Source organism: Hetaerina americana, unplaced genomic scaffold, assembly GCF_022747635.1.
Source record: "Hetaerina americana unplaced genomic scaffold, ioHetAmer1.1.p SCAF_6, whole genome shotgun sequence".
Classification (NCBI taxonomy): Eukaryota; Metazoa; Arthropoda; class Insecta; order Odonata; family Calopterygidae; genus Hetaerina; species Hetaerina americana.
Window position 1 is genome coordinate 34,371,922 of NW_027287205.1, and position 25,306 is coordinate 34,397,227.

The 25,306-nt window shown below is 36.6% G+C and overlaps 1 protein-coding gene across 2 annotated transcripts in view; it reads right to left on the reverse strand.

Moving 5' to 3' along the window:
- Positions 1-24,197, reverse strand: part of LOC139695186 (uncharacterized) — a 119,545-nt gene extending 95,348 nt beyond the window's left edge. For both annotated transcript variants that reach the window (XR_011702279.1, XM_071593857.1), the window contains exon 1: positions 23,896-24,197. Coding sequence is in view for 1 of the 2 variants with exons in the window: in XM_071593857.1 (XP_071449958.1) it covers positions 23,896-24,127 (232 nt within the window). In the remaining variant the exon portion in view is untranslated. The remainder of the gene's footprint in view (positions 1-23,895) is intronic.
- Positions 24,198-25,306: the final 1,109 nt, after the last annotated feature.

Sequence of the window (25,306 nt, forward strand, 5' to 3'; positions counted from 1 at the left end):
TGGGTGTAATTTTCCGTGTTGTTTTTTTTGCATGTGGTATTTTTCTTTTTTACGGTTGGTGACCTAACACCCCCCGCCACACGCCCTTGCGGCGGCTTGCGGGGTATTATGTAGATGTAGATGTAGATGACACTAAACGAAAGAGGCCGTGGGCCACGGAGCATCAGCGATTTTCCAAACGGTAAAAGGGACAGAAGCAATCACAGCGGCAAAACAATCACCTCGTCCACGCTAGAAATGTGTGCATCAACATGGAGCTAATTATAAGCATTAAGATTAATTTTAATATTCTTACGTGATTCTTTGTCATAAATAATAAGGTAAACTTGGATCTTGACCACACCTAACACTTGGGACAGTGCTGTTTTTCTGTATTCGAGCTCTAACTGCCATTACTACCCGAAGTATCGGTGCCAAAGAAAACGGCAATAGATAAAGTTACCAAGGTATGGCCCTAATGGTTCCGAGGTACTGGTACCAAACTTCACTGCCATAGACGATAACTCCTTCATTAGAGTGCAGTTACAATACTACACAAGAAGACGTCACCTTCAACAATTTTCTCTAGGCCCTATTACAGAGTTCAGTGTAGCGTTTAGGTAAGGTGCTAGCCAGCGGTTACATTTCTTTGAATTACGGATATCGATCGCTTTAAGAATGTGAGGAATTTGATTGCAGTTCGTCGTTGGATAAAAATTACGCGATAATTTTAAGAAATGCTAAACGAGACATAATATTTCATGTTCTGTCGAATAAAAACAAGAAAATCTAAGTGGCAGGTTAATTTCCATTTCACTCGCTGTTGGAATGATATGGAAGCCCAAATTAATGAAATTAAAAGTACATATCGACAGCTAGAGAAATATCCCGCGATTCATCAAAAAGGTCTGAGGCAGGGGGTGCAAGCACCAGGTGGGAAGGATAGGTGATAAGGGAGGATCTAGGAGAAAAAGGGATAAGGCCAAATATTTAGTAAAAATATATCAAATAACAAGTAAATTTCTATGCATGGTGGACGTCGACTCAGTTAAAAAACAGGTTAGTTTATATTATAAATTAGTTATTTGCTATACGAAATGAGAATATAAAAAGAACAATAGCAATTTATTCGGCAGGCCTCCATCATAACAAGATAGGTCATGCAGAATTGAAAAGTAAAAGGGAAAAATACAGCTATCACATCGGCATGCAACTCATAGTCTTCGCCCTTTTAGTATTCTATAAACATAAATGTTATACAGGAGGAATCGGCTATGTACGCTATAGTTACTTCCAAGTGTCTGAAGAAATTACGCAAATCGTCGAATTAAAGACATTTATTTTTAAATTATACTTCAATCTCTCTCATCCATACTTGAATTGTATCCGTGTACACGAAAATCAAGGATATCCTCGGCATGCGATAAGCTTACGAGTATATAGGAAAGAATTCCAATAATAATTTTCCAATCTTCTTGAAAGCAAAGAATCCTAAATACAATCGTTTACATTAAATCTTCTTCAAGTAATTATTACAGAAATAATAGGCTTACACCAGCTTATTGTATTTTCCTCAATCAGACTATACAATGCTTTTAATATGGATAATATACTCCCATGTCTCATTATTTTGAGTTCCTATCCTGTTTGTCTACTCTTACTAATCATCACGGGTTACATATCCTGGGATTGGTTTGTAGTCACTCTCCAAACTGTCCTCTCCCCTGCCAATCTCTCCATTCTCCCATAGGTCTTTGCGCTGTCGTTTTCCATTAACTGCTTGTCATAGCTCACCCTTGACCTTCCTCTGTAATTCCTCTCCTCTATGTTTGCTTCAATTATGATCTTCAACAAGCTATTGCGAATCAGGATGTGTCCAATCAATTTCCCACATCTTGGATGACCTCTTTTATAACTCTTTGAAATATTTCTTTGATTGTTAGAGCCTGTAAACTTTACTTTCGGTATGCTTTTATATCATCACATTTACACCGTTTCCAATCATCATTTAACTGCTACTTCTATCACTAAGTCTACTGCGTATATAACTTATAAAAAATATTACATCAATAAGCTTCTGCTAATACTATTTCAACTATATGCTATTTAAAATTAACATACTGTATTTACACTCACAAAATCGCATGTGGGCTCATAAACCACCCAATCATAAGAAACAAGCAAGGTACACTTTTCAAAAATTAATAATAAAATACTATTTTTATTTTTAATAAAGTACATTTACTACATGTTATTTTGAAGAAACAAATATTCTGCCAATCCTGGTAACAGCAAGGTACCTAGTCTGCCTACGAACCAAGAGGTCACGGGTTTAATTACCACCTGCGTGGAATTGTCCTATCTGGCTTTGATGTTGTAACGATGTAAAGGCCAAAATACGTCTGTTTTCAATTATTACTAAGTAAATAAATAAAATGATACTTAAGAAGCAATAATAATAGTACAATATTGAATTTGAGAACAACTTTTTTAATTGACGCCATGCGGAAAATTCAAAGAGGGATTTATATTATATATTACTCGTATTTTTGATATGAATCATAAATAGGCAGGTAAACTAGTTTATTAAGGATGAGAAGGGATCGTGAACACTGGCGAAATGCTAGTGAAAAATTGCAAATGCTATCTACGAAAAGCAGAAACTCCTATGAGAACAGCAGTCCGTCGGTATGGGCGCGCTCTTTCAACTTAAAAACATTGAAAAAGTGGACAGTCGCGTGGTGCAATGGCCGAGCGACCGAGGAAAAATTGCGTGGCATCGGTCACGCAGGGAGGAGGTCGGTATGGGGGAGGAGGTGAGGTAAGGGGTAAGAGAAGGGGGACGGTTCGAAATTTGCTTCCAAAAAAAACAGCACGATTAATGGTCCCCACCCAAGCGCTCCTGTTGGTGACCTCTACAGTCGAAACGGTCCAAGTGCGCAATTTTTGCCCTTGGAGGCATACCTCATGTTATACCATAAAAAATGAAACCTATTGACAGTTGGAGAATCTCGCAAATTTGAAAATTTCTGTTGTTTGTTTTATTCGAAAACAATAATTTTTAATTTACGGTCATTTCTTGCAACATTTGTTAAATTATGACCCTGTCAGACCATACTTTTATTGACAAGAGTACGTACAGTGTCTTTCTTCTAGAGCCAATGTAAAATTTACTGAGGGATAAAAGATAAAAATCTTGACCGAATTTTTACTTCGGATTTTACATCAACGGCCCATTTTTGAAAGCTATAATTCGATTTAAAGGTACTATGAAAGCAGTTTTAATGCAATATAAATATTTAAAATAAAATCATACATAACTCAAACAAGTAAACAATTTCTCCACCATTTATTTAAACAGCAGGTAATATCCGTGAAAATTACATAGGAATATATTGATTTATGTTTAAAAAATATGCCTCGCCTCTCCGTTCTGAAATAGTGGTGAACAGGCTGCTAGTGTGGTAATGATCAATGGTGTTAATTCAATTTACCAACCCAAAAATATTTGCAGACGCATAGTAAAATACGGACCGTAGGAGGATTAATAAATATGCAGTTCAAACAATGTTACCAATACAAACATACGGAATATATTAACTTTATTAGTTATAACTAAAAAGGATGAGTACTTATTCTTTTATCGGCATATTTTCCGAAATCTGTGAGTTTGAATAATTATTGACTTCGCTGAAATTGCCCAAAAATCTAACGAAGTATGTATATTGATAGCGAAAATAACTAAAAATATAACTACTTTACTTGCTTTGCGTACTTGAAAATGAATAAGGAATCAAGTTAGTTAATTTGCTTCACGCTAGTCAAAAGAATATATTATATAAATGCCAAGAAACACATAAAAAACGAACGTTCGACCTCATGACTTTTGAGATGAGTGGTGAAAGTAATTCCACCATTACGATTTGTGTGAATTAGGATCCATTAGAATGGGGCTAAATCCATGTTTTTTATTTAATATTTACTATATTATCATAGTAAACTTGCTAAAGAAGAAAATATTTATTATACACCTGAAAATGTCTTCATCTATCAAAATTAATTTATTCAAGAAGTAGGCGACCGACTGCTGAGGTCATTTGCGCCATAAGGGATGGGCAGGAAAGGATGAAGGGTGGAGAGAAACCCGGCGTTGGCATTAGTCTACTATTTACGAAAGGCGCCAAGGGGTCCGCAGCTTAACGTCTTATCCGACGGACGGCGTACTCACCCAAAAGCCCTCCACAAAGATCCTCAAGTAGGGATCGAGATACCTCTGAAAAATATTCAACAACGTCGGGATTTGGACCCGGGCCCTCTGGGTGGGAAGCCAGTACGTTAGCCCCCGCACCATCTCGATCCCCGTTTTCACATACAATGAATATAAAGATTTCGTGCTAGAACAAATGAGACGCAATGCATTTAATGAATATATTTCACACTGAAAAGACCAATTAAATGATCGAACTCGTTCATTTTTTACACTCAGTTCACCATTATATCCCTTTCCATCCAATTCCTTCAATGGAGCCAATTCAATTGAGTGAGACTAATGATGCCCTGCGTTTATATGCGTGGTGGAATAGCACATTACGGAATCCATATTTGGGACTCTAAAGAACAAAATACTTCTATTGGTCATAATAAATAATATATACATTTCATGCGTTCTTGACGTAGTGAATATCGCTATAATTTTAAGCTGGTCATTTTATTAAAATTAATATTTACCGCAGGAGAACGGCTTCTATCATAATTCGCTATTTTACATGACAATTTATCATTAACTAATTGCTATAGAAATATTGTAATCAATAAGGAAATAGTAAACTTCATCTTCATCGCTCTTCGTCGGTCACACCTTCTCGGCCCACTAAGAACATATTGTACCACCGATAAACGTTGCTTCGGTCCAACGTAGCTTCTCCATGTGCCACAGTAAACATTCGGAATGCGTCCGCACACTTTATTTCGTTTTTCACGCAAAATTTGATGAAGATTGTTTGGCCCATTTTTCGGAACAGGAAAAAATCGAAGACAAGCCAAAGCACTCCTAAGCAAAGCAGCTGTCAACAATTAACTGAACATTCAAATTGGCCGAACCTTTCGGCATAAGTGAGAAACATAGGTACCAACATAAAGCCTTAAAAAATCTAAAATTAATACATATGAGGTAGAAACAAGCGAGGAATTAAAATATGAAAATTAGAAAAACCAAGTATAGAGAGAGAGAGACGGTGATACGAGGCATGTTCATAAAGTACGGGCCGTTTGGTTACAGGAAAAAATATACTCATGTGAAACAAAGTTTTTTTGTGATTTTAGTCAGCTACAAACCTAATTCACTTCTCTATATAATCGCCGTTCACTGCTCAGCATTTTTCGTACCGCTGCACCAGCTCCTTTAACCCCTCTGCATAGAAGCTCGCCGCCTGAGAGTTGAACCGATTGAGAATGCCGTTCTTCAGTTCCTCTTTGGTTTCAAAACGTTGTCCTCCGAGGCACTATTTCAAGGGCAAGAAGAGGAAGTAGTCACTAGGTGCAAGGTCAGGACTGCACGGTGGATGGTCAAAGAGTTCTCAAGGAAAATCCTGTATTTTCTTATTGGTTTTGGCAGCAGTGTGTGGACGCGCGTTATCGTGGAGGAGAGGTACGCCAGATGACAGTTTCCCGCGTCGTTTGTTTCAGATCGCACTTTTCAGTTTGCTGAGCATTTCGCAGTACACATCAACTGTAATTGTTTTCCCATGTTCCATAAAATTTACTAAAAGAACACCGTTTATGTCCCAAAAAACGGTAGCCATTAATTTTCGACTTGTTTACGGAGTTTGCTTAAACTTTTTCGGTTTTGGTGGATATGAGTGTAACCACTGCATCGATAGCTGTTTTTTTTCTGGTTTGATGTAGAATATCCACGTCTCGTACCCTGTAAAAATGCGAGAAAACGAATCATCTCCATCTTGCTGGTAACGGTCCAAAAGCTCTAGTCCACTGGACATTCTTTGCTCTTTGTGGTGATCGGTGAGCATTTTCGGTACCTATCTTGCACACAATTTTTGGCATCCGAGGTTTTCCATGATAATATTTTAGACAGTACTGCGTCCGAGTCGAGGAAATTGTTTAGCCAGGCCATTAATCGGCAATCAATGATCACATCGCAGTTTTCGTATCACTTGCAAAACAATTTCATCGGTCAGAATACTGGCCCTGCCACTTCGCTCTTCGTCATGGATATTTGATCGTCCATTTTGAAAATCACGGCACCATTGTCTAACCTTTCCTTTGCTCATAACCATAGTTCCATAAACTAGGCATAACTCCCGATGAATTTCAGCAGCCGACAATCCTTTTCCATACAAGAATCCTATGACAGAAAGCACTTCACAGCTGGCGGGATCAACGATTGTCGCGGACATTTTTGTTTGCATGCACGGAAAGCATACGACTTCTAAAACCAAACCAATGCTGCTATTGCTTCTCAATGAATCAATAGATGGCGCTACGGGTGTAAAAGTCTGTTTTGAAGCACGAATATTTCAATATAAGCAAACGTACCGTACTTAATTACTATGCCTCGTATGTTTTAAATATTTCAGCTGTATAGCCACCTTTCTTATTGGAAGGAAGAAAGCTTTCACTCCTTTCGTTGAAAAAATATGGTTAAGCTGTGGAAACTGTATTAAGAAAAACTGTTAGTGTCCATTTATTTAGGCCATAAATTTCATCATTTACGCGTATGCATAATACGCCCAATGATTTGATTCAGAATGGTACGTGCAAAAATTTTTATTGTAAAGAAGTTAGACTAGTCAATAGATTATATCAGAATCAACCACAGGTATCAACGGTGATCGGTTACATACGACATGCTAGTGTTCACCTCGTGATATGCTACCCTAACGCGGCCGGAATAGAGGCATTCAAAGTAGAGAGACCAATTCCTTCCCGCATGTGGCTCCGAGGAACATTCGGAACCGATAAAATCACACAGCTGGGATTTAGCCGAGGATACCCTGGGGCGTCGGTCAGATTCGATCTTAGGATTCTCCGGTCAGCGATCAAACGCTCTACCTATTCGGAAACCACGCCGCGCTGGCGCGTAGCCTGAGGCGACCCCTGGGGGGTCTTAAAAACACGAAACTCGAGTATTGAGGTTCGGATACCTGGAAGGACGGAATTTGCGGAAATATTGTTATTCTACCCAAAAATGTGGGAGGGAGATCTTGAAGAGCCTCCCTGTGAGGCTTGTCTTCAGGGTACCTGAATCTATGATAACCTGAATGGTAGACATATGACTTCGGGCAGTTAATCACTAAATTATCATAAGTGGACAATTATTGAGAAATATCGGAAATAGTATGGGAAATACACCCAAATAAACTTAAAACATTTCGGTTAAGTATATATAACTCTCATAAAATATTTTGTACCTACAGGAATCACCTTTATCTTAAAAAGCCATTTCTAAATTCAGATGTGGTCATGTAATCTGTGAAGAGTTAAGCATGCTCCAATTTTCATCCCCTTACTTCAAAGTGGGGAGAATTACGGAAAAATGTTAATAATGGGACCCCTAAAGAAAGGATTACTATTTTCCTTCATAAATTTTATAATAAATGTAAATAAATAAATAAATATATATATATATATATATATATAAACACAGATGTAGATTTTTAGAATATAGAGACACAAAGAAAGGACACTCACAATTTGTTATTTTACGTTTCGACAGCACGGCTGTCGTCTTCAGAATCGTCTTCAGAATTTTACGTTTCGACAGCCGTGCTGTCGAAACGTAAAATAACAAATTGTGAGTGTCCTTTCTTTGTGTCTCTATATTCTAAAAATCTACATCTGTGTTTTTATATATTTGTGTGTCGCCGAAGAGCGTTCCATTTCGAAGATATTTTATATATATATATATATATATATATATATATATATATATATATATATATATATATATATATATATATATATATATATATATATATACTATATATTCTATTCCGGAACCAATTTAGAATTCCTTTTGCCCCAAAAGCATAAAATTATTTGCCCCAGGTTCCGTTGCGCTCCCAAAATGAGTGGAATTTATTTTAAATTTAGCATTACCCCCATGTCTCCTCTGTTGGAAAAATTTCATTAATTTATTTACATCAAAATCTATACAAAACCCTGGAAGCCATGGGAACGGCGTTTGGTGGTGTATGTTTACACAATATTAGTTCATATATGAATATGAAAATATAATTGATCATGCACACCAACATGCATACAAATATTTTTCTGCGTAACATGTAACATTTGTTGCTTGATTAAATCATCTAATTTTGGTTATTTAAAAAAGGTTACTAGGTGCTCTTGTTTCCCATTGTTATGATTGACCTACGAGCGAGGGAAGAGTGGACTGGAATCTCTCCGCAATGGGGTCCATCTATTTTGTGTTTTCCATTTGATTGCTTCTGACAATATAATTTTGAGTTATAATATATTGAGAATAATAAATCCCTTACTAGTCCCAGATACCCTTACTAATCCTAGACTAGTCATTGTTCCTATGAAAAGTGAATTGTTACACGTTGTCCCTTCAATATTCTAGCGTCAGTTTTTTCCGGACCTTAGGTTTCATTTATTATTATATTTTGGATCTGTTTCTATGTTAGTTTCTAGGGATATAATATGCCGCAAGTGAATCCTTCTCGTAATATTTTTGCTGTGCTTGGTATAAAAAACATTGTTTGGGATATTTGGCTTGTTGACTCTGCCTAAAACAATTTCGAGAGTTATAACATTAAAATATGGAAACTTCCTCTCTATTCTCTGAAGCACGCACGTAGCTGAAAATAAAAAAATGAGTTATAGTTATCTTATAAATATTTGCTTAACATTTTTAGGCTTGGTACATAACATCATTTTTCCCAGATTCTATCAGTTTGTCTCATTTTGGAAGCATTCAAATTATTCATTAAATTTTTGACAGTACTTTTTGAACTATTTTTAAAAATTGGGTTTTTTTCTCCTTAACGCCGATCTGTTGTAACATCTTGTTTCTTTATAATCGCAAATGAGTGTGCATAGAATTTATTTCTCTACTACACAGCGTCAACCATTGAAGAGCGTTTTCCATGAATTTTAACAATTGGCCATAGAGCTGTGAGTTTCCAACCGGAACCAATTTAGTTAAGATTAATTGGTTTTATAAGTTTATTTTATATATTAGTAGGTTTCTTACATTATAAGGTCGCTAGCCCATATCCTAAACAATTATGCAGAGCCACGAATTCCGTTGATCTGCCGCAAAACCTACATTTTCTTTGCAGCAGTAAACAGATAATATTTTAAATTAGTGACACTTTTTCATTTTAATGTGAATACTTGCGTTTCTCCCGAAGCCTAACAAAATTCCTTTTTTGAAGAGATCTACTTAACGCATTTTTTATCACGTTCCTGATTTTTTTAATTTTAACCAAATAGATTCGTGGTAGTTTGTTCATTTATGAATATCCTCTCATTCATAAAAGCTTTCGTGCTCCGCTAATTCTAATACGTTTTATCCGAAGTAACATCATCCTTGTTGTAGAGTCGTTAGCTTTTGAAGCAATTTTTTTATATTAGTATAATCTCAAAAGTCTGTGATCTCTAGGATGGGCAAATAACTTCTACTCTGCCTTCCGTGAATCGAACTGACTAAACAGCGCACTCTTTTAGCACCTCATATTAATCACGTTAGGCAATTATCAATGAAGTTTTGTTAAGGATTTCATTGTTAAATATAAAAAAACGGTTAAAAACGTGCCTTTTTTCGCAGAAAATTTTAAAAATGACTAATTACGCAATATTTCAGTTCAAAAAAGGAAGTTCCAAACGGAATTCCATATTAACATTTCTTTGTAACGTTTAACTGCCCAACTTCATATGACGTTGACCAACGTCATATGAAGAACACTAATATATTTCGAAGGGTATTTACTGCCAACATTTTTTCACTGATTTAACAATTGCCAAACGATTTGCTTCCAATGTAGCCATACCTGGCTTGGAAACATAAATGCAGTCCTTGTATCTCATGATTTTCACTCCTCACATGTTGCGATGATTTTTCATCTTCTTTTCCTGGTATTAGACGAACTACTCTTTCGACTATATAAGGAAGTCTTTCCATTACAATGCATTTCTAACTTTTACTATTTCATATTATCCATTTCCGAATAACCCAGATAAATTAAAAAAAAATATTTTCTTTGTACGTTCCTGAAGATGCTACAGTGTAGCGAAACTAGTTGAAAATAAATCAATTATTTTATGTGGAAACTGCAAAGTTATTTAGTGAAACCCCTGTTCGCAATGGATTTCCACAAAGTCTCGGCCTCAACCACCAATCACATCAGATAAATTTAAAAAACTTTTAAGAACAATAACCGATAATTTAGAAAAATAGACGCTATAATGACCTGGATTTTACTAAAGGGGACAAGTCTACTGATGAGTGAAATAATTATTACTTTTTTAAATTTCAGCAAACACAATTCGTAATTGAAGGCATTTCTGGGCGAATTATAAGCATCGGGACGTTAAAGAACGGATTGCTTGGAAACAACCCGGTCACGGGTCTATTTTTAATCAGCTTCCTACATACTTTTATCACTTTTCTCATTCCTCTTCGTGTCCTTAAGTGTTGGAGCTAGAGAGAAATAAAAGTGGACCAATAACAATGGACTAAAGTCATACCCCTCCCTCCCACCTTTCACTGCTTAACCTCATTCTCCATGTAAAATCCGAATTTATTGAGAATGATTAATGTGCACATTCCGCTTAAGACTCCTTTTCAACCGGTCATTCCACATTATCTTTAAATTTCTTCACTAACCCTTCGTACTCCACTCCGTCTAAAGTCCTCTAAAGCTAAAACAATTGAAATATTTTGACTTAGAATATAATCAGTATTCCCTTCCTTAGTCACCTCCTCTCTGATTGTAAACATTCCACCCACCTTCATAGAGGGAAACTAATATTGATCTACGCCGCCGCCTCGTTGCGTTTACATTAAAGCCAACAAGGCAAAACAAAGTGAATAACCAACGATGAGATGCGTAAACAGAACTAGGTCTGCTGTTTACAGAATCGATATAGCAACCAGTGAGAACAACCGAGTTGTCCAATATATTATCCTTAGCGAGCATTCAAATCGAAATGTACGAAATTATCATCATAAGAATGAAAACGTCTTATCTTTTCCCACAACTGTAGATCAATTATATGATCACATAGAAAGGTAAGCCAGCTGAGCAGAGAGGGAAGCAAGAACGAGTGGTTTTGTCATCTAATACAAGAACAAAGTCACATTAATTTTGTTTAAATTAATGAAGAAGTGCCTCGAAAAAATAATTTCCAACATTTCTAATGGTATAAATGACTGGATTTCCAACTGAATTTACCACGATGAATTTATGTGTATATTTCGTCGAGTAAAATATACCGTTAACATTAAATTGGAGTATGACAAGCATAAAAGTGAAGTCATTTTTCTGATTAATTTAACCTCCTTTCATTTTTAACCATTCCTTCACCCCACTCCAAAAACGATCCGAAATGTATCCAATTAGTAGCATGCAGACCAAAACGTTATACTCCATCCTCTTTCCAGATTTACGACAATTCCCAATTTCAGAATAATTACAGTTCAGCGTTCCGATAACTCTATTTACTTCCCAAATTTACTTTCAGGTATTTTTAAAAATATACCTTTTAAACTGCCCCAATATGATATATTATAAAACACTGCATTCTAGTTTCTCTTTATTTATCTCATTTTACCTATTCTTCTTTAAATATACGTAAATCCTTCAATGTCTCTCTAAGTCACTTGGAAGGTCAATTACTTAGATTATTTGATTTGTATGTTCTTTAAAAGTATACCTTTCCAGTTATATTTTTATTTTATACTCATTTTTAAATAGCCACGCACCACGGGTGGTGAAAATAATGTGCTAACCGCTAACCGTGACTAGTAACACATGTTCTGACTGGTATGTGTTGTTTTATTCACAAATCTCTTTCCCCTTGAATCATATCATTTGGTAGAAATCCAATTACAAAAGTTATCAAAATTTAGGCGGATATTAAGGGGATTAGACGGTTAAATTTGAGATTATTAAGTCGCCGGTGGATGACGCTAGGCAGTTCGCTAGTCGATTCATTAAATTCTGGAGTAATCCCAGAGGTACCCGGGGGCAGTATTTGAAACGGACCTAGTGACATATTATGAACAAAAAGGAAATTCAAAGGTTTTCATCAAATTGGTTAATTACTGTTTGAAACGAAAAATCTGGTCTGAATCCTGTAGAACATCGATAGCAATTTATCTCCGGTAAATATTGCTACCGTAATCAATTGAATTTCTCCTAGGACAATAAAGAATTTCAACATTTTTTGCTCTAACTGAAAGTTAAAATACATTAAATTTCACATGTAGACAATTAATAATGTTAGTTTCCCTTGCATGTACATTTTACATACAAGGGAATAATAAAGGGGATATATTTCTATATCTAGATACTTCGAAATTTGCGAGTCCACTATGTTCATAATTTATTTTTTCGTTTTCATAACTTTAAATAAATTTTCTTAAAAGATCTTAATCATTCTGATTATTGCTTCAGGCAAAAGTTTCGGAATACTTAGTTCAGAAGAAGCAATGTTACTATAACCAAATCTGGTTACCGTTCTATTTAAAATATATCTTTTGTTTGTTATTTTGTTAGAAAACATTTTTCTTACTTTCATCATCATTATTTGATTGGTTTTGTGCCCATTAAAAAGAAGCCCTATATTCTGTACCCCATATTTATATTAATCCCATGAAATTTGCGCTATTATATGTTGCTTTTTAATATTAATACCAATTAGTCGACCATACAGAGTGAGTTACAAAAGTAATGCAATTAGTTATTGTAAAGTAATTCATTGAACAGATTTGCACAAACAGTTAAAATTCTTCAATCCTTCCTTAGGCCTATTCAATTATTTCTAGCGACTCGGCCATAATTGGTACGCGCCCTGGAATACATCTTTGGGGTCCTCTCGTAAGGTCTTGGTCACGGCTGATTGGATCGGACGAAAAACGGGTTCCTTAGATGGCTGTATTAATTCGAGGGAGCAAAAAAGAAGTCTGTTCAGGCGACGTCAGGAGCAAAGGGTAGGTGGGGCAGCGTTGGCACCTGTTGTTTGGCCAGGAACTCTTGGACTCGTGGCGCGTTGTGGCAAGACGCGTTGTCGTGATGGAGATGCCAGATAGCGGAGTCTTTTCTCGTGTTGATGACCCTTTTTCGGAGTCTTTTCATCAAATCCACGTAGTAGACAGCGTTAACAGTATGTCTTTGAGGAAAAAAACTCCTTATTGATCTCTCCTTTACCGTCGAAAAAGACAATGAGCATTGTTTTCATTTTTGATTCTCTCATTCCTACCTTTTTGGGGCTGAGAGACTGGTCGGTGTGCCACTCATGGCTTGGGCGTTTTTTATCTGGGTCGTATTACTTGACTTGACACTGTTTTTATTTAGTAGTTTCTCTTAACAAATTGGTATATGCTATCGCCATCAGTGTGTGCAAAGCAAGAATTATTTTCGCCAGGTCAGATCTACCATTTCTACTTATTTGGTATTTTTATTTAATAATCCAGTTTCAAATCGATCCAGAAAAAATATCCAGGATAAAATATGACGCATTTTGTCAGTTTTTTGTCACAAAAAGAATACTTGTTCTGTGTGTCCTGTTCATTTCAGATACTAGGCTTAAACATCCAATATGAAATGTAGCTTATAATCCACCTAACAGAGTAATCTTTTCAACACTTTTCAGCTATTGACCATCATACCTCGTTTCACGCTCAAAGGTGGTTGGCAGTTGCACATCTTTATTACAAGATTTGTATACATTTGTATGCATTAGTAACAATGCTTTCCTGACTTGTACGTGAAGTGCTGTATTCACACCGTCAAGTAAGTTTGCGCATCATTGCAAATCGCATTGGTATTAATAAGAAGGCAGTTTACACCATTATCACTGAAAATTTGGCGTAGCGAAAGATCTACGTTAACCCGTCTAGATGGTCTTGAGAGATGACCATGATCAATTCAAGAGCCTGCTTGCGTAAACCTGCAACCCTATTACAGTCCCAACTACACGATCTCGATAGCAGACTACTTCCTATTGCCTAAAGTGAAATCCTCCCTAAAAGGAAATCACCATGGGACCCTAAGCACCGTCAAAGATTCTTGCACGCGCACTCTTAATGACCTTCTAGAATCCGCCTACCAGGGAGCTTCCTAGTCGTGGAATAGCCTCTGGTTAATGTATGATGGCGCTCAAGGGATTTACTTCGAAGAATTTTGAGGTAATGTTGCTATATCTCATGTACATTTTTTTTCAAGACTCTTTCCCGAAGCTTGTTATACAACCAGGTATTAGAAAGATGTATCTTGCCCGAAACTTCTTATCATGGGACTTCTTTCACGATATTACTACGGTTTCAAAACAAACCCTGAAATGAGGTCGCAGATAAAGATCTATTTTCACGAGCATATGACACGTTTGATCCTTCTATAACCTGTTATTATGGCAGTAGACTTGTATTTTCAAGAGAAAGCACAAAATTTCCTTCTCATTTTCTCCTCACTCTCAGAAAGCGCCAACCCAAGCGTAAACCGGCAAAGGGCATTATGAACGCCCTTAAGACCTCATCTATGCAATACTACACCCTTCACGCCAAAAAAATCTGATCTAGCCTTGAGGATCTGGAGGCAACACATGAGGGCCCTGGGGGAAAAGTATTGAATTCAGTGGTTCAATGGGAACAGCAGACTCCCATTCTAGTGGCTGGGAAGACCAACGTCGGTCGACAAAGAGAAAGGCAATATAAAACAAATCAGACGCCTTCTTTCACCGAATTAAAATAGTTAACATGAAAGAGTTTAGCATTTAATGGAAAGTTTCGAAAAGCATAGTAATGACGACCACTATCTACCAGTTCTCTATAGGTTCCCTTTCGTATGCCAGGCAAGGTGGTTTGCCCTGTTGCTTGCCAACTTTACTAAACCATTTGCCATGTTTTCTGTTACATTAGGCGCTAAGGTCAATTAAAATTGTATAAGTGGCAATCATGTTTATGATGAACCCTCATTGAAGGTAGACAATGGCCTCTTAGGAAGACTTATTGTCGATCCCAAACGAGGGTGTGCTCTTATTAAAATGTATTTACCAAAAATATTTCACACGTAAGGCCCACAGAAGAAAGCCCACCCATAAATAATGTTGGAAATATGCATTTTCTGACAGATTTATTCTGTGAATGTTAAAATAGGTCATTAACTTGACCAGGTGAGTCGGAGTACCGATCTCGGAATAATCAAAGTGGTGTGGAAATAAGAATAGGATGAGTCTTATTAGGCAAAATTATTTCACAACGAAGATGGAATTTACTACAGGGACAAATATTGAGGGTGTAAAGAAGCACCTCGTTACAACGTAAATAAAGGGTGTGGTTTTTTTTTACGGTGCGGAAACATGATCGTTGAAGCAAGACTGGCTTACATTGGAGGCTTTTCAAAGGTGAGTATGGAGAATGATGGAAAAAGTGATTTGGACAAAAAGGAACTTAACTAGTAGCTCTAAACATATTTGGAAAGGTGAGACGAATACTAGAAGAAATCTAAGGGTGGCCGCAGAGAAATGAATGGGGAGAATGCTGGCCGGCAATAAGATACTTAAGTCGGTAATAGAATAAAGAACATTAGGTAATAATGGAAAGGGTAGGAATGGACCAAGTTTAAACTGAATGAAGGGGGGAATGAAATATGCTGAATTGGAAAACGTTATTTTGAGTTCCAGATGTCAGGTTTTCTTTGGTAAGAGGGCCAAATATACGTATGTATCGTTGTATCGATGTTAAGTGTGCGTCCATCCAATCCCCACCTTAACCGGTAGAGCGCCAATAGTAATAATAGATACCCTATATTCAACAGAGTTTTTTTTTCGAGCCGAACTTTTTGGTCGAAAAAATGGATTTTCGACCACAAAGGCTAACGCGGTGGACCTTCTCTCTCACTCCCTCTCAGTCTCCTTCTCAGGGCCGGCACTTGCGCGAACGATTGGCCGCACCCGCCCTTTTGCGTGCGCGTGTTTGTGTGTCAGCAGCACCGTCGCCGCCGCTCGATTTGGGCCAATGGGAGGAGGTTCGAAGGGATCGTCGAATGGAGCAGGAGGGAAGTTTAGTGCTCGGAGTGGGGAGGTCGGAGAGAGAGGTCAGTGAGCAATGTTTCCGTTCGCGGGCACGTGAAATGCGGCCGAGTCAAAGAGCAGGAAAGGGACGGGGTGATGGAGATGGAGGGAGGGTAGGAAATGGGAGACGGGAGAGAGAGGAGTGAGGTGGAGGGGAGGGAGATAGTGGACGAGAGGAGCCGGGGAAACAAAAGACTAATCGTAGACGGATTCCCGTCAGTCCGTGGAAGGCATCAATTTGCGAGAACAAAGGATGGGGAAAACATCACTTTTGGCATCGATCGGGGAGCCGACGAAACCAATCATCCCGACGCAAACTGGGACTCTTTTCACCGAGGCGCCCCCGAGCGAAGTTCCGGGAAACGCGACGGATAGCGCATTCGCCTTTCCGGTCGCTGCTGTTATGTTTCAACCATGGCCGCACTACTTGGGAAAGAAACAGAAAAACTACGGTCTGAATAGAAGCGGGCTAAACGTTTTAGTTTCGGAGATATTCATTAATGGTTATTTCTTTTCTGCAATTAAACTTTGAATTAAAATATAACATAATTACGAGCGTACATTTAAGTGCGATATCATAGATTGAATCAGGATTTAAACATCACTATTATGTAATAGTGATGGAATGGAATCCTTGCTTACGGAATAAGCAAGGATTTTCCACACAATCTCAATTGTAAAAAAATGAGCTTCGAATTCTTTGGCCGTAGAAGATAGTTAATACATCTTCCATATCCAAACAAATACAAAGGGATCTATTATAAAACAATATCAATTTCCATAGCCACATTAGTTTATAATGGCAATTAAAAATCAGTTCATTTAAGAGGAAGCTCGCTACAAATTTGTTAACAATCTAATTGAAGTTAATTTTTGTTGAACTTTGTATATATCATTGATCTCAAGAATGTTCTCAGGAATACTAATTTTTAATGAGAAACTAATTACAATTCTTATTAAATCATAGGCTAAAAGCAGGATAATTTTACTAGAACACCATAAACACCCTGTAGGAAGTATACGGATATTCAAAAAATATTATAGCTTCAACTTGGATTAATCATGACGTCGAACTCAACACCACTTGTCTTATCCGATAACATTTTCAGAAAAATATTTTTACCAATGGTAGAATAAATACTACATAGGTATTGATGAACGGAGCAAATATCTACATTGACCACAGAGAATATTTAATACCAGAATAATTCATTTATTACATTTTTTCAAGCATGAATCAGAATTGAATGCATAGAATAACAGATAGTAGTTGCCATCGTTTACGCATTTGATATTACCAGTCATGCTTCGACAAAGATAATGGATTTTTTTAACTGGAGGTCATAAAATCTATCACAGAACAAAATATATATACTGAAAATGTTCAATCTCAAATGATGCATATCTAGTTAGTTATGATGGGACGTTCCAGTCTGAGGAATGCAACGATTTTTAAATGAAAATCATGAAGAGTAATATAAGTTTAAGCCAAGAATTGAATATTAGTGCTCAATAATGTACCCGTAAAACGACATTTAAGATATTGAGAAATATCTGATTGGATATAGGGGAAAACTGAGCAAAATAAATCCTTGGAATAATGAAAATCTTATCAATAGAAAAAGATTCAGCTAATATTTAACGTGCGTTTCTTCGGCTAATCCAGCGAATGTTGAGTGAATTTTTGATAAACATTGAAATTTCAATTGAATTTGTTCGAATCCGTTGTACAATCCCAATGATTATTTAGGAATATCTCCAGGCATTATTTTAACATAGATCCTCTTTGCGATCTTCATAAGCAAATTTCTGTACCATAGTCCACCACCTTCCCCTGTGAATTTCCATTTATGAACTGTAGGGATGAAGTGGATTGGCGCTTAGGAACTTGAAAATGCGGAGCGAGCAGCTAACTGATCAGGGGAATGAAGCGAGAAATCGACTGACGTCCCAGGAATTCAGATGGACACGAAAGCCTGCCTACAGTTCACACTACCAAGTTCTAACGCCTATGGTGAGCCACCATTCACGAAAAACGATCCATGGCGGAGGGCCTACATAACCCTATGAGTCCTCCCTTTGTGCAGGTGTATTTAATGTCAAACCTCAAAGACCTCGCGAAGCAAAAACAAGTTGTTTAACACAATAACCTAATTCATCGTTCTTCAAAAATCTTATCCATTTTTAAATGATGTAATTTGGATAATTTGTTTAAGAGAAAAAAAACATTTCCCATCATAAGGCCACCTGAACGGCTGAGAATTTTAATCGAGTTTTTGCCGAATTAGGTACTATCACATACTAATTAATAGTTACTATTTAAACTCTGAGTACATACCAAACTAAATTATACCAATATAGCAATGCATCTATGTAAAATTTGTGCACTTAAAAAAACGTTACGCATTTACATTAAAGTATAACTGCATATTCTGTAGTAATCCGTCCATGAGGATTGGTTTATGACCATCTTCAACATCTCTGTATCGCCAGCTATTCTCTCTTATTTCGAAAATTTACCAAATCCAATTTTCCACGTTATCTGCTTTACATAATCCAAACTGAATCGTCCTGTCATAAACGAGGTGCATACGTAAAGTATACAACCTGCGTTTTTAATTGTGAGGGTGTTGTGCCCTACGAATTTGACCCAAAAGGTCAGACGATCAACAAAGAATATTACGCTTAAGTTCTGAAAAGATTGCGTGATGCCGTGACAAGAAAGCGGTGACTGGCTTCTTCACAACGATAACGCGCCAGCTCGGCGCATGTTTTTAACGTGTTTTTTCTCCATCGAACGGCTTAGAAGATATCATTTCTCAACAATGCATCAGTTATCCAGTGATTTTATTCAGATAAAAGTAACTGTAACTGAAGCACTCCGTACATCAAGTAAAAATATAGTTATCCATCATAAATGGAGGGTCGCAGAACGCATCATTATTTTCTTCTTCTTCGGTTATGTCCGGAATATTTCGGTGTTTCCTGTTATTTTAACTCTGTTATTCTCTTTTCCTTTTGCAATAAACAAGCAAACACCTCATATGAAATAAAAATTACTAGCTGTTTCTATGCAATATGAAACCCTGAAAAATAGTGTATTGTCTGGACTTAAATTTGCTTAAAATATCATATCTGAATTAATCTTCCTTTCGAATATGCTCTCGTTAAATGTAAATGACACTGGCTAAATACAAAGTTAATTTTCTAGGAGAGAGCACTGCAATATAGAGTTACTTTTTTGTACTTTGTAATTGTGTACTTTGGTCAAATAGTATAACGGTGAATGTTATGATGTTTGAGCTTCTTGGTATCACTCGCACTAACCATCGACTCCACTCCTAAACAAGTAAAAAATTAGAGGCAAAAAGCCGAACGTTCCGAGCATTGGTATTCGAGAGGATTTCGATTAACTCTAGGGACTTAGTTCAAACATCACCCATTTGTAGGTAAAAAAAAATATATGAGCAAAACACGCAATCAATATATTTTTAAATTTACAAAGAGGTCCATTTAATGAAGAACACAATGTATCTATCCACTGTTCTTTATTTACGTACAACCAGTTTCAACGCTATAACGTCATCATCAGGTACAGGAGGAAGCTTAAGCGTTGAAATTAGTTGTACGTAAATATAGAACAGTGGAAAGATACGTTGTGTTCTTCATTTAATGGACATAAACTTCCATAAAATTGAATAATCACCAAGAGGTGTTAAGATACAAAACTACACATAAATGATTTCAGGAGTAGATATTAATTGACCAGTAATTTCATTCAGATGACCATGAAACATGGGGAAAATAGGAAAAATATTTTTAATGTGTATCAAAACGTGCATTACTATTGAAACATTGAAGTTTATTAGAATGAATAAAGAATAAGGAACATGACAGCAGTATGATGATAATCAATTTTATTTTAATAATAAGTATAACTTATACTATAGTATAAGTATAAGAAGTTAAAAACAAATTGAACTACGCACACGAATTCCACTTTAGGAATCGATCGATGATCTAATGTGGGGCTTGAAAATTTTGACCTCAATGTCTAAACAGTACCTGACAATCAGTCTAGGTCCTCTGTTTTCTTTTCATTACCACTGTTTATTATTTGCTCCTTCACATGTTTCGCTTGGTAATGAATACTCGTCAGGTCTACGTCAAACTCTTTCAATTGAAGGAATAGCTGTATCAGTTGAACCTTAATCATGAGTACAATGCCATGATTGGTTCTATAAAATAATTATATTGCTAGTGTTATCAGGAGATATTTTCAGATCAAATTTTTGACTTATTTGAGATAATTAAATAGGTTTTGCTTCTGTATCGCCTGAGTGGTGAACACTACTGTGAGAATGAAATAAGTACGATATGAAATCCATCCGAGTTGCTTTTATAGTTATGCCGACAGCATATCACGGTGGTGAGTTCGTGATCTTCACGATTCTCGTTTCCTCGCTCATAATCCGTTGCTTTCGCCACACTTTCTTGTGGTTTCGTCATTTATATGATTACGTATAATTCTAAAAAACTAATGCAAAATGACTGTAATGAATTAATTGAATTATTTAATAGCTATGAGTTATAATATTAATGTTTTCAAACTTTTCCTCAAACTACAACATATATATCTCTTTTGATTAATAATTGAGTTCCACTAAAATTTTGCCTTGCCGACCTTTTATCAATTTTTGATGCAGAATTTCAAAAATGTAAATATTTTATAAACTTTTATGGGAAAATTTAGTTAGCATTTCACTTAGCTAATGCCAATCACCATAAAATTTACAAAAAATAAAATAATTAAATATTTCAAACAATTTTCTAATTGGCTAGAATGTTCCATTACAGTAGGTATGTTGACCTAATATACTATATTGCATACGGCAACCATTAACTCCGGTTTCTCAGCCCTCCTTCCGTTATTTGAAAAAAAATGATTGATGAAGATTCAAAAGCAACTAACCAATTCAAATTGAATTTCAGAATATAAGTCTAGATTATTCGAAAATTGGAATAAAATGAAAACCTGGGTCCTAGTACACTTTTCAAATATTAAATCTTCCAATTGAAAAAGTTATTCCTAATATAATCCCTTACTCAAGCTTTACCAACCTCCTCTCCCCGTACTAAGGCTTCCAATCCCAAAACTTCCCTCACTTAATTCTGAAATTGCTTTGCGTTCCGTGCAACCCTAAAAATGAAACCTTTCTGTGTCTAGATGACTCAATAGACACCTCCCCTGAAATATGCAAAAAAGATTTGACATTATAATAACGAATGATCAACAGAAATGTTGTTTTACAATAAATTATTTCTACATTAAGGTGGTTTCTATTAACCTTGGTGGTTAAGTGGTTAAAACGTTCATGGATAAAAATAGATAGGTATTCAAACAAAACAACGTTTACCAAGAGTTAAAGTTCGGGAACTAAGGAATCTAAACCTCAGTATGTCGTTTAAAATATATAATCAAGGCGTTAAAAAATATGATTCGGATAACATAAATTGTTTCCTCTAATATTATACAAATCTTAGTAATAAATTCAAAGAACGCACAAAATTTAATAGATATTAATTTAAAAGTATAGTATTTTAAAATATCTATATATGCTCTCTCCAACATTCCCTTTTTATTTACTGATTTCCCTGTCCGCATGAACGTCCTAACTTTCCAAGTCATTTTGTAGTTGGTTCGATTTTCTTCTGTGCCGTTTTTGCTGCCACTCCTTACGATTTTGGTTTGTAAGTTACGTGTGACGGAGACTGCCGAAGCATTGCCTCTCACACTGCCGGGAAAAACACAGGGCCCACAGGCCACGTTCCGTCGTGGCTAGTGATTATATGATATCGATGTCCACCAATGCTTCTAGGGATGGTTCCCTTTACCTTCCTCAACGGTGTTTTTAACGTCACACCATCACTTGTTGATAGCCCCACTGGAATCAGGGCCTTTGCTGACTCCTTACTGAGGAACAGACGCTGCACGGACTAGCTTTCCTTTGTCTCCTACAATTCGACCTATCTGGCATGGGTGACCCCAACGGTAACTAATATCATTGCTTCCGCTAGTACAGCTTCAGGGCTCATCGGAACGTACCAGTCGCCATGTCAAGGTTGTAGTTCACGGGCAGGTGATCAGTTTTTATGAGCATGAAAACATTTTCCTCTTGAATCCACGATGGTGCGGTACGGGGATAAATGGATTATTTGTTTACCCTTGAAAATGTTAATATTCAGGAGTTTTTATTTTTTTACAAATTCTTGATACGTAATAATACCGCGGTGGATTGCTTATTGAATTTATAATGGGAAGGAGTTATCCAGACTACGCCGTGAGACCGTTATAATTTCAAAAAAACTATTGTATAAAAAATGTTTAAGCACGAGAAATTAACTTTTTGGCCCACAATACGGTTAGCGATCGACTTTAAATTAATCGAAAATTAGTAAGAGGTCGAACCCAAGCTTAGCGCTCATGATTCCCAGTTATTTTTGTTACCTTGAAAATGAGAGTAAAGCCTTTATATATTTTAATCCATGTTATTTAAGAAAAATAAATCTTTCCTTAATTAAAATTTCTTTAGAAAATATTTATCTGCCCTCATGTTTTAAAGATTCATCCAACCGTCTAAAGAAAATAAAAAAACACCATTATTTCGTCAATGAGGTTGAAAGCCTACACTGGTTGGATTTGAATTCCTAATGAGAACATTTGTAAATATTTCAAAGAGCCTGTAAAATATAAATGACTGCGAATTTTAAATACTGCCAGTATAAGATTTTTTTTAATTTCTCTCTTAATTTAACACTTAATAAATATTCCACAGATAATCCTGGCTGATCGCTTGTTCAGTATATTTACACATTACTTACCTGGATTTTTACAGATTTTACCAACTACTATTTTAATTATTGAGAGTTTCTCTTTAATCCGTAGAATACATTCTAATGTATGCTGCCAATGAAACAAAAGCGAAGTTGTTTATAATTCAAATGTTTAACACCGTCAGAAAGACGAAGAAAAATACGTTAGTGTTACTTTTGCCTACTTGACGAAAGCGTTTATTAAATATGTATTGAATATTAATCTTTTATTTACCTAAATTAGAAATCCGTAAATATTCGATAAATGAGGAATCACTTGAAAAAGATATTTTCCAAAACATTATATCAATTGACGGTGATTTACACATATTAAGACTCACGTAAATTGCAATGTCGATTAACAAAAGTTACCGCGATGATTTTCACACTGACCGGGAGCAACTCACATAGCATGATGTTCAATGTAAAAGTTCCCTTCATATCTTCTCATTTTTTGTCTGAGGTCATTTATCTACATCTATACCCTGCCACAATCCGTCGCAAGGACATGTGGCAGGGGATGCTAACCTCATATTAATTCATAAAATCTACTTCTACGCACAAATGTACTTCCACGCACACATCACACCCGCTTATCCACCGAAAGGGCATGTGGAAAAAGGGCGACTAAACATGCCATCCGTTACACACAATGAAACTGCTATAGTTTTAGTAATCCCTCGTTCTCCACCACATCAAAGCAAAAGGAGTTTTTACATGACCCCTAATTTAAATGGGAGTAGATTGAGTAGTCGACTCACTCACCATGGTCTGGTGTGAGTTGCGGCACCATGGGTGGGGAGGCGCACTCGTACTGGTCACAGCAATCGCCGGGAATCCTCGAGGCCCTGCGGAGGACCCTGGCGCCGAAGGGACATGTGAAGGGCAGGTAGGCCGAAGGGCACAGCGAGGGCAGGCAGACGCAGGATCCCATGGGGTCCGATCTTGGGGCCGACCCGACGGGGCACAGCTGGTCCTTGCTTTGCGGCCCTACCATGGCCTCGGAACCCTCCCCCGAGGCCGATCCTGGTCCCTCGCATTCCCCGCTGCAGTTCCTCGGAGTCGGGTATTCTAAAGGAAAAGAACAGCATTCAGACTCGATCCTGTAGACGCAACAAAGTCGCGTGGACCAAAGTGTTTACCAAACATAGGAAATGTTAACAACAAACATCTAAAAAATACTCCACGTTCGTACCACGCACGTTGGTAGTAGGGCACCCGATTTTTATGCACCCATAATTATTATTTTATATATAAATAATAATAATAAGCAGCATTTTACCCGGTGGAGGTAGGTTTTTTGTATGTAACAACTGTATACTTGAAGGCCTAACTTACGTGACACAAATTATCCTTAGCCCCATATTTCGGATTGCATTAACTCATTATGTAGAGGATCTTCCACGTTGCTTTGCAAAATTTCTTCCTTACATAACCACATGCAGAATACCCATTATTCTGCTTTCCTCTGTGTGTATCTTCTCTCCTCCATTTAAATCTTAAGTATCTAATTGCTTCTCAGTTTCTCCTGAATTCAACGGTTCTGCATTCTTCAAATTCTCCCAAATGCTGTCTCTTCCTTTCCTCCATATCCACAAGTTTTAGGTTAGAGTTTCTTTCTGTTTTATTTTTTTGGCCTTATCCACTCATACCTCAAAAGCATCCAAATAAATCTATATTTTCACATATTAAAATACACGCGTATAGACCCATTTACACAATGCAAAATAAGGAATTCTAGAGGAAGGTTTTAAAATTTGTTTCTTGAATTAAGAAAGTAGGAATGCTTACGTATAAATATATATCGCGTTAGGGAGGAGCGATTACTCGAATCTGTCAGCACTGGTGTCTACCTTACTTATTTTTATCCTATTGGTCCAATCTGTCAATGTGAGCTTGTAATAATTCCCTCGTGCTTACTAGCAAATTAAAGCATACCATTTTCTTTACTAAAAATCGTAACCTTGATTCTTCTCTTCATTACTCAACCGATTCTTGTTCAAAATGCTCTTAAATACCCGTCACACCTACTCTCTTCTCGTAATAATATTTGACAAATATGTTGTAATTATTCCGAACCTTTTCCAAGAAAATTTCGTAAAATAGAGCGTTATAAAATGTCCGTTGTAGGAGTTTAGTGTATGAATACTTTGCATGAGTGAATAAAAGAGTCCCT